The sequence below is a fragment of the Onychostruthus taczanowskii genome, unplaced genomic scaffold (genome assembly GCF_017590055.1).
Source record: "Onychostruthus taczanowskii isolate IOZ18803 unplaced genomic scaffold, ASM1759005v1 scaffold207, whole genome shotgun sequence".
NCBI classification, from domain to species: Eukaryota; Metazoa; Chordata; class Aves; order Passeriformes; family Passeridae; genus Onychostruthus; species Onychostruthus taczanowskii.
The window spans coordinates 281,205-289,052 of record NW_024499318.1 but is presented as its reverse complement, the minus strand read 5'-3'; the positions used below and the strand labels follow the sequence as shown (position 1 = coordinate 289,052).

Here is a 7,848-nt window from a genome sequence, read left to right as displayed (position 1 = left end):
TGGGGGGGGTTTATTTGGGTTGGGGGGCTCACGGGGGGCTGGGGGGCTCACGGGGGGTCGCTCAGCTGGCCAAGGAACACGGCATTCGCTTCTTCGAGACCAGCGCCAAGTCCAGCCAGAACGTGGAGGAGGTGAGGGGGGGTCCCTGGGGCTGCACCCCCGCGTTTGCCGGGACAGGGGGGTCCCTCCCTCCTCCCGGGGGTGGTGGGGGGGGGGTCCCCGGGCACTGCCCCCCCTCTGAGCAGCCCCCCGTGGTCCCCCCAGGCTTTCCGCACGCTGGCGCGGGACATCCTGCACAAATCCTTCCGCAAAGCCGTGAGTGGGGCCGGCATTTGGGGGGGTGGGGGGCAGGCCAGGGACCCCCCTGCGCCCCCCTGACCCCCCCCTCTCCCCGCAGCCCCCCGGCAGCAGCAGCAGAGCCCTGCTGGAGCCCGGGCCCCCCCGGAAGGCCGGCGGGAGATGCTCCCTGGGGTAGGGGCTCCCCGAGACCCCCGGGGCAGCGCAGGCGCCTCTCCGGAGGGATCTGGGGGGGAATCTGGGGGGATTTGGGGCTGCCCCCCTCTCTCCTTGTGCCATAAAGCCCCGCTGTGCCTTGGCCCGGCTCCGGAGTGTCTTTGATGGGGTTTGGAGAGGGGGGAACGGGGTCGGGACCGGGACGGGGATCAGGATCGGGACGGGGATCAGGATCGGGACCGGGATCAGGATTGCGACCGGGACCGGGATCGGAACCGCGACCGGGGTCGGGACCGCGATCGGGACCAGGACCGGGGCCGGGATCGGGACGGAGATCAGGATCAGGACCGGGATCAGGATTGCGATCGGGATCGGGATCGAAGACGGGACGGGGATCGGAACCGCGATCGGGATCGGGACCGGGACCGGGATCGGAACCGCGATCGGGATCGGGACCGGGATCGGGACCGGGATCGGAACCGCGACCGGGATCGGGACCGGGATCGGAACCGCGATCGGAACCGCGATCGGGATCGGGACCGGGACCGGGATCGGAACCGCGACCGGGATCGGGACCGGGACGAGCGGCGGCGAGGCCGCGCCCAAGCCACGCCCACAGCGCCAAACTTGGATTAATACCACGCCCACTCTCCTAGCCACGCCCCACACCGTGCGCAAATCCACGCCCCTAATTAACCTGAAAACCACGCCCCTAACTAAATAAGTCGTGCCCGTTATGGTCAAGCCTCGCCTCTTTATGGCCTTCTAGCCACGCCCCTCTCTCCCATTGGCTGAGCCCTGCGCCTCGGCCAGGCCCCGCCCTTCCCCTCCCGGCACCCCCGGCAGTTCCAACATGGCGGCGCCGCTGTCGCGGCGGGGCCGGGCCCGGTAGTTCCCGGTAGCTCCCGGAAGATCGCGGGGGTTCCTGGGGCTTTCCCGCCGATCCCGGCGCCCCGATGGGGCCCGGCGCCCTCGCGGTGCTGCTGGCGGTGCTGAGCGCCGTACCGGCCTGGCTGCGGTGAGCGGGGACCGGGGGGACACCGGGAGTGGGAGGGCCGGGCCCGGTGCGGGCCCTCACGGCAGCTCCTCTGTGCCCACAGCCCGGCGGCGGCGGCGGCGGCGGCGAGCGAGGAGCGGCCCGGTGAGCAGGGCCGGGCCGGCGTTTGGGACGGTGCCGGGAGCTCGGACCGGGGCCGGGGGCTCGGACCGGGGGGCTCGGTCTGGTCCCGGGGGCTCGGACCGGGATAGATCCGGGGCTGGGAGGCTCGGTCTGATCCCGGGGGCTCGGAGCGGGATAGACCCGGGGCTGGGAGGCTGGGGACGGAGCGGTCTGTCCGGTGGCGGGCTCTTGGTCCGGCCCGGGCTCTGTCCGGTACCGGGCGCTCCCGGCCGGTCCCGGTAACGCGCTCCCCCCGCAGCGAGCCCCGCGGTGGCCACGCCGTGCTGGCGGGTGGAGCAGTTCGTGGTTGCCCAGGAGTGCGCGCGGTGCTCCGGCTTCGAGATGGTGAGTGCGGCTCCCCCGGGCGGCTGCGGGGTCCCCGGTTGTCCCGGGGGTCTCTCCGTGACCGAGCCCTCCGTGCAGAAAACGATCCCGGCCTGCGGCCCCACCGGCTTCATCGAGAAGATCAACTGCGCCTCGTCCCACCGGGATGAGTACAAGAGGTGGGGCCGGGAATTAACGGGGGGTTGGAGTCGGGAATTAACGGGGAATCGGGGCTGGGAATTAACGGGGGATTGGAGCCGGGAGTTCCCGGGGGAGCGGGGCTGGGAATTCCTGCGGGATTGGAGCTGGGAATTCCCGGAGCATGGGGGCCAGGAACTCCCGGGGATCGGGGCTGGGAATTAACGGGGGATTAGGGCCGGGAATTAACGGGAGAGCGGGGCTGGGAACTCCCGGGGGATTGGAGCTGGGAATTCTAGAGGGATCAGGGCTGGGAATTAACAGGGAGTCGGGGCTGGGAATTCCTGTAGATTGGGGCTGGTCGTTCCCAGGGGATCTGGGCTGGGAATTGCCGGGGATGGGGCTGGAGATGGGGCCGGGAATTGCCGGGGATGGGGCCGGGAATTGCCCGGGGATGGGGCCGGGAATTGCCGGGGATGGATCCGGGAATTGCCCGGTGATGGGGCCGGGAGTTGGAATTGCCCGGGGCTGGGGCCGGGAGTTGCCCGGGATGGGGCCGGGAGTTGCCGGGGCTGGGGCCGGGAGTTGCCGGGGCTGGGGCCGGGAGTTGCCGGGGCTGGGGCATCCCCCGGGGCCGGGAATTGCCCGGGGCTGGGGCCGGGAGTTGCCCGGGATGGGGCCGGGAGTTGCCGGGGCTGGGGCCGGGAGTTGCCGGGGCTGGGGCCGGGAGTTGCCGGGGCTGGGGCATCCCCCGGGGCCGGGAATTGCCCGGGGCTGGGGCCGGGAGTTGCCCGGGATGGGGCCGGGAGTTGCCGGGGCTGGGGCCGGGAGTTGCCGGGGCTGGGGCATCACCGGGGCCGGGAGTTGCCCGGGCTGGGGCCGGGAGTTGCCGGGGCTGGGGCCGGGAATTGCCCGGGGCTGGGGCCGGGAGTTGCCGGGGCTGGGCCATCACCCGGGCCGGGCCCCGCAGCTGCCGCTCGGCCGCGCTGGAGTCGCGGCGCTTCTGGCGCTTCGTGGGCTCCGCTCTGGGCGTGGCGGCGGCGGCGGCGGCGCTCGTGGTGCTGCGGCAGCGCGTGCTGGACCGGCGGGCGCTGGAGAAGGTCCGCAAACAGATCGAGTCCATCTAGCCAGAGGCTCCCGAGGGCTGGGAGCCGGGAATTGCGAGGAGAGGCAGCCCCTGCCCCGCTGCCCGGAGCTGGAGTCCCGCTGGGATGTGCCTTGGGAGAGCAGCCAGGGCGTGGCCCGGGGCGGGATGTGGAATTAATCCCAGCAGTGACGCTGGGTTCGTCCCTTGGGGGGAATTCCCAGCACTTGGATCCCCTCCCAGCACTGGGATCTGCTCTGGGATCATCCTGGGCATCCTCCAGGAGAGGGATGTGGAATAAATCCTGCTCGTCGTTCCTCGTGTGGTGCTGTGTTTGTTTCCTGGGGGGAATCTCTGCTTCCTCCAGCACTGGGGGTCCCTGGGAACCCCCCAGGAGTGAATGTGGGATAAATCCCGATCCATGTGCCTGCAGCAGCACTGGAATGTTCCCCATTCCCGCCCCCCCCGGCATTCCAGAGGGTGCAAACAGAACGTGGATTTATTCCGGATTTATTCCCACCCTGAGGACCCCCGTCACATCTCATCCCCATGTCCCCGTGTCCCTGTCCCCGTGTCCTGCCTGGAGGAATTGCTGCCTGGATCCCTGGGGGGGGTGGGAATCCCATCCCCGGGCACCCCCCCGGCCCCGTCCTCCACCCCGGGTCCCGGCTCTGGCCCCGGTATCCACCGGGGGAACGGGGATTCTGCGGCCGCTCCCGGCTCCCGCCGCGCCAGGATGTTCCTGGAGGTCACTGCGGGAACAGGGACAGCCGTGGTGGCGCTGGGGCGGGGGGCGCTGTCCCCACCGCCGCTCCCGGTGCTCCCGTTACCTCCGGTGGGTCCGAGGCCGTCCCGGCTGCCGCCCCGGCGGAACGGGCTGGAGCTGGGGAGCAGGATCAGCCCCAGCGACAGGAACAGGATCTGCGGGAGGCACGAGAGCCGTGAGCCCCGGAGCCGCTCCCGGGGGGCTCCCGGGAGGGTCCCCGAGGGGCCGTACCAGGACACAGGTGCCGGTCTGCGCGGGCTTGCCGGACGTTTCCTTGATCAGCGCCTGGAGCTGCCGCAGGAGAGACCTGCGGGAACGGGGCTCAGCTCCGTGCCCTTCCCGGTGCCCCCTTCCCGGTTCCGTGCCCATCCCGGAGCTCCCCGCGCTCACCCGTTGCTCGTCTCCAGCTCCTGGACCTTTTTCCGCAGCTCCTGGTTCAGTGCCGAGCACGCAGCCGCCCTGCCCGGGCAGAGACGGGGACAGTGACCGGGGCACACCGGGACACACCGGGACAACCGGAGGGTCGGGATAACGGGAACGCCGGCCCCACCTGCTCTCCAGCTCGTCCAGGTATTCCTTCTTCCTCCGCCGGCTGTCCTGCGCCGACTGCTTGTTCCGGATCTTTCTCCGCACCTTTTTTAGGAGCCGCTCCTCGGCCTGGAGCACGGAGCGGTCACTGCTGTCCCCCCTCCCCGGTCCCCCCGACCCCCCGTGTCCCCGCACGCACCTGGGTGAGGGGCAGGTCCCCCGGCAGGGTCACCCCCTCCTGCGCCAGCAGCCGCCGCTCCTCCTCCGTCAGCCGGAGCTGCGGGACGGGGATGGACTGGGGGGGTCCGGGGGGGTCCGGGGGTGAACTGGGAGGGGCTGGGGGTGAGCTGGGGACTCACCGTGGGCTGGGGGTCGGGGCTCGGGGCCAGCTGGATGCCGGGGAGCAGCGAGGGGAACAGGGGCGTGCTGAGGTCGCAGACCACCTCCAGCAGCACCGGGGGGGTCCCCTCGGGCCGGGGGGGCTCCGGGCCGGTGCCGAGGCCGCAGGCGATGTCGGGGTTCACCGTCAGCCCCAGCAGCTCCTCGGCTCCGCTGCCCTGCGCGGATACCGTGACGGGACCCCCGGGACATCCCGGTGTCCCCGTGGGGGTCCCGCGCCCCTCCCACCCCCACTCACATCATCCTCCGGGAGCGTCAAGGTCTGGAAGCTCAGCACCGGCACCGGGAGCGAGGCGGGATCCGGGAAGAGCCCGTCCGGCTCCGGGAGCTCCGGTGCCTCCATTGGGGCTCCCTGGGGACCCCCCCGCGGGATCCCTCGAGCTCCGACCCCCGGGGATGAACCCCCTGCGCCCCCTCCTCGGGGTTCCCCGGTGGCGCCGCCGCCTCCGCCCGGTGCCGGCGCTGGGCACCAGGATCTCCGGGATCCCGGGGAATCCAGCCAAGTCCCGCCCCGTGCCGGGAAGGGCCGGGATCGTCCCTCCCCCAGCGGGGCTCGGGGCTCCGGCCGCCCTACCGGGGCACCGGGGGCACCGGGGGGGTGCGTCTGCCCCGGTACCGGGAGGGTCTCGCGGGGGAACCGAGAACGGGGCCGAGCCTGGGGCGGCTCCGGTGGCTCTGTACCGGAGCCGGTGACCCCAGCGCCCCCGGTAACGGAGTTCGGGGTGGAGGAACGGGGGGAAGCCCCCGGTAACGGGGTCCGGGAGTGCAGGAACGGGGAGATCCAGCCGGTAACGGGGGCCAGGGAGCGGCACGGCGGGCACCGGGAGGATTCCCCCGCCCCGCCCGGCCCGGCGGACACGCGCGCGCTCCCGGGGCCGCGCGGGCTCCGCTCTCTTCCTATTGGCTGAGCCGCACGTCAATCAGTGACGCCAGCGGGGATTCCGCGGCACCATTGGCTGGGCTGGCGGAGGCGGCGCCGCCCCCCGGAGTTCCCGGGACGCGGTTGGGATGCGGCGGGCGGTGAGTGCGGGGGTCCCGTCCCTGTCCCGGCCCCGGCCCCGGCCCCGGCCCCGGCCCCGGCCCCGGTTCCGATCCTAGTCCCGGAAAAGCCGATCCTTGACTCCCGCTCCTTATTTCCCGGTTCCCGCTCGGTCCCGTTCCTCGGTCCCGCTTCGCAATCCCGGTTCTTGATCGCGGTCCCAGTCCCGGTTCACGATCCCGATTGCGGTCCTGGTCCCCGGTCGCGGTCCTTGTCCCCTAACGCGCTCTGCGGTGCCCAAGTTCCCCATCCCGGTCCTCGATTCCCGTCCTTGTTCCCCCTCCGGTCCCTCCCGTGTCCCGGGGCCCCCGGGCGGGGTGAGGGGGGGGTCGGTGCCGGGTGAGTCACCGGGACCGGCGGGGGGGCGGCTCTGAGCGGCCCGTCCCGTTCCAGCCCCGCTCGCCGGGGATGCGCAGCGCGGCTCGGAGCTTCCCCGGCGGCGGGCGCTGAGCTCCGGGATCGCGATGGACACCGGCACCGGAGCCGCGCTGGCCTGGAGCCCCGGGGCGGCCTCGCAGCCCCCGCCCGGGCTGGCCGTGAAGTTGGGGTCGCTGGTGCTGCTGCTGCTGCTGCCCCTCGCCTGCGGCCTCGCGCCCCTCTGGTGCTTCCGACAGCCCCCCGGTACCGGGTCTGGGGGGGGTCTCAGGGGTTTGGGTGTTTTTGTGGAGTTGGGGGAGTCTGAGGTGGAGGGGGGGTCGTGGGTGTCTGGGGGCTCATGGAGTTTGGGGGGTCTCAGGGTTCCCGGGGGTCCTGGGGGTGTCCCGAGGGGTCTGTCAGGGTGCAGGGCTGAGGAGGGGGGGGGGTCTCTTTGGGGTCTCAGCCCCCCCCTTTGCCCCGCAGACCCCCGCAGCCCCGTGCTCAGCCTCGTGAGCTGCTTCTCGGGCGGGGTTTTCATGGGCACCTTCCTGCTCGACCTCCTGCCCGACTACCTGGGCAGCATCGCTGCGGCGCTGGAGGGGCTGCGCGTCACGGTGAGACCCCCGGGACGCCCCCGGGCGCCTGTCCCTGTCCCCACGGGGTCCCTGTGCCCAAGGGTGTCCCTGTCCTCTGGGGGTCCCTGTCCCTGTCCCCACGGGTGTCCCTGTCCCCAAGGGTGTCCCTGTCCCCTGGGGGTCCCTGTCCCCTGGGGGTCCCTGCCCCCATGGGTGTCCCTGTCCCCAAGGGTGTCCCTGTCCCCACGGGGTCCCTGTCCCCTGGGGGTCCCTGTCCCCACGGGTGTCCTTGTCCCCGGGATCGGGAAAGGGAGGGGGTGGCTGGGATGGGGACAGTGCAGTGGGGACAATGACAATGGGACAAGGACAGAGGGAGGACAGAGTGAGAGTGGGACAAGGAGAGAGGGGCGACAGTGAGAAAGGGACAAGGACAGAGCACGGACATTGCAGGGGGGACAGTGAGAAAGGGACAAGGACAGAGCACAGACAGTGAGAATGGGACAAGGACAGAGTGGGGGACAGTGAGAAAGAGACAAGGACGGAGGGGGGACAATGAGAAAGGGACAAGGAGAGAGGGGGGACAGTGGGGGTGTGACAAGGACAGAGCACGGACAGTGCAGGGGACGCAGTGAGTGGGACACAGAGGGCACTGAGGATGGTGAAGGACAGGGCAGCTGGGACAACACAGAAGGGACAGCAGGGCCACAATGGTGACACCATCCCGGGAATGGTGACACGTCCCCGGGAGCCCCTCGAGCCCCGCATGACGCACGCCAAGCTCCTCACGTGCCCGCAGCTTCCCCTTGGCGCTGACCCCCCGCTTTACCGCAGCTGCAGTTCCCCCTGCCGGAGTTCATCCTGGCCATGGGCTTCTTCCTGGTGCTGGTGCTGGAGCAGGCGACGCTGGCGCAGCGGGAGCTGGCCGAGCCTCCCGAGGAGTGGCGGGCGCTGCTGCCCGGCCCCTCCGTCCAGGCGGCGGGCGCGGCGGCTCCCGGGGGTCGCGGGGCTCTGCGCGCCGGGGCGCTG

At 71.9% G+C, this 7,848-nt stretch overlaps 4 protein-coding genes across 8 annotated transcripts in view; 3 read left to right on the top strand and 1 right to left on the bottom strand.

The window, feature by feature from the left end:
* RAB13 (RAB13, member RAS oncogene family) overlaps positions 1–639 on the top strand; it is a 2,099-nt gene extending 1,460 nt beyond the window's left edge. The window contains exons 6-8 of one of the 3 annotated variants that reach the window (XM_041403972.1): positions 104–131; positions 265–315; positions 398–639. In XM_041403972.1, the coding sequence (XP_041259906.1) occupies positions 104–131; positions 265–315; positions 398–618 (300 nt within the window). In that variant the 3' untranslated portion in view covers positions 619–639. Of the gene's footprint in view, positions 1–65; positions 132–264; positions 316–397 lie in introns of all 3 variants that reach the window. The other 2 variants (XM_041403975.1, XM_041403974.1) reach the window with 2 other exon arrangements.
* A 309-nt stretch (positions 640–948) lies between these two features.
* Positions 949–3,477, top strand: JTB (jumping translocation breakpoint). Its single transcript, XM_041403978.1, has 5 exons — positions 949–1,471; positions 1,554–1,594; positions 1,872–1,957; positions 2,036–2,115; positions 3,045–3,477. Exons 1-5 carry the CDS (start codon positions 1,410–1,412, stop codon positions 3,199–3,201), a joined length of 426 nt encoding a protein of 141 aa, XP_041259912.1. The 5' UTR covers positions 949–1,409; the 3' UTR covers positions 3,202–3,477.
* Positions 3,478–3,527: 50 nt separating this feature from the next.
* Positions 3,528–5,331, bottom strand: CREB3L4 (cAMP responsive element binding protein 3 like 4). 3 transcript variants are annotated; one of them, XM_041403956.1, is made up of 8 exons: positions 5,090–5,328; positions 4,812–5,009; positions 4,652–4,747; positions 4,475–4,581; positions 4,315–4,383; positions 4,156–4,231; positions 3,989–4,079; positions 3,562–3,910 (listed from the first exon to the last, which is right to left on the bottom strand). In XM_041403956.1, the coding sequence occupies exons 1-8, from the start codon at positions 5,192–5,194 to the stop codon at positions 3,693–3,695; spliced, it is 960 nt and encodes a 319-aa protein (XP_041259890.1). In that variant the 5' UTR covers positions 5,195–5,328; the 3' UTR covers positions 3,562–3,692. The 3 variants fall into 3 exon arrangements, with proteins under 3 accessions (XP_041259888.1, XP_041259889.1, XP_041259890.1); XM_041403954.1 differs by having other exon boundaries at positions 3,528–3,910; positions 4,315–4,581; positions 5,090–5,331; XM_041403955.1 differs by having other exon boundaries at positions 3,533–3,910; positions 4,315–4,581; positions 4,652–4,729; positions 5,090–5,330.
* Positions 5,332–5,471: 140 nt separating this feature from the next.
* The window catches only part of SLC39A1 (solute carrier family 39 member 1), a 2,993-nt gene continuing 616 nt past the window's right edge, over positions 5,472–7,848 (top strand). Inside the window, exons 1-4 of the mRNA XM_041403960.1 lie at positions 5,472–5,871; positions 6,284–6,511; positions 6,731–6,861; positions 7,654–7,848. The exon at positions 7,654–7,848 is cut by the window's right edge and continues 616 nt beyond it. Coding sequence (XP_041259894.1) covers positions 6,355–6,511; positions 6,731–6,861; positions 7,654–7,848 — 483 coding nt within the window. The 5' untranslated portion in view covers positions 5,472–5,871; positions 6,284–6,354. The remainder of the gene's footprint in view (positions 5,872–6,283; positions 6,512–6,730; positions 6,862–7,653) is intronic.

Coding starts and splice junctions, on each gene's coding strand:
- JTB (XM_041403978.1), top strand. CDS start 1,410: ATGGGGCCCGGCGCCCTCGCGGTGCTGCTGGCGGTGCTGAGCGCCGTA. Junction 1,595..1,871: donor GGCGAGCGAGGAGCGGCCCG/GTGAGCAGGGCC, acceptor CTCCCCCCGCAG/CGAGCCCCGCGGTGGCCACG. Junction 2,116..3,044: donor CACCGGGATGAGTACAAGAG/GTGGGGCCGGGA, acceptor CGGGCCCCGCAG/CTGCCGCTCGGCCGCGCTGG.
- CREB3L4 (XM_041403954.1), bottom strand. CDS start 5,194: ATGGAGGCACCGGAGCTCCCGGAGCCGGACGGGCTCTTCCCGGATCCC. Junction 5,010..5,089: donor TGACGCTCCCGGAGGATGAT/GTGAGTGGGGGT, acceptor GTATCCGCGCAG/GGCAGCGGAGCCGAGGAGCT. Junction 4,080..4,155: donor AGACCGGCACCTGTGTCCTG/GTACGGCCCCTC, acceptor TGCCTCCCGCAG/ATCCTGTTCCTGTCGCTGGG.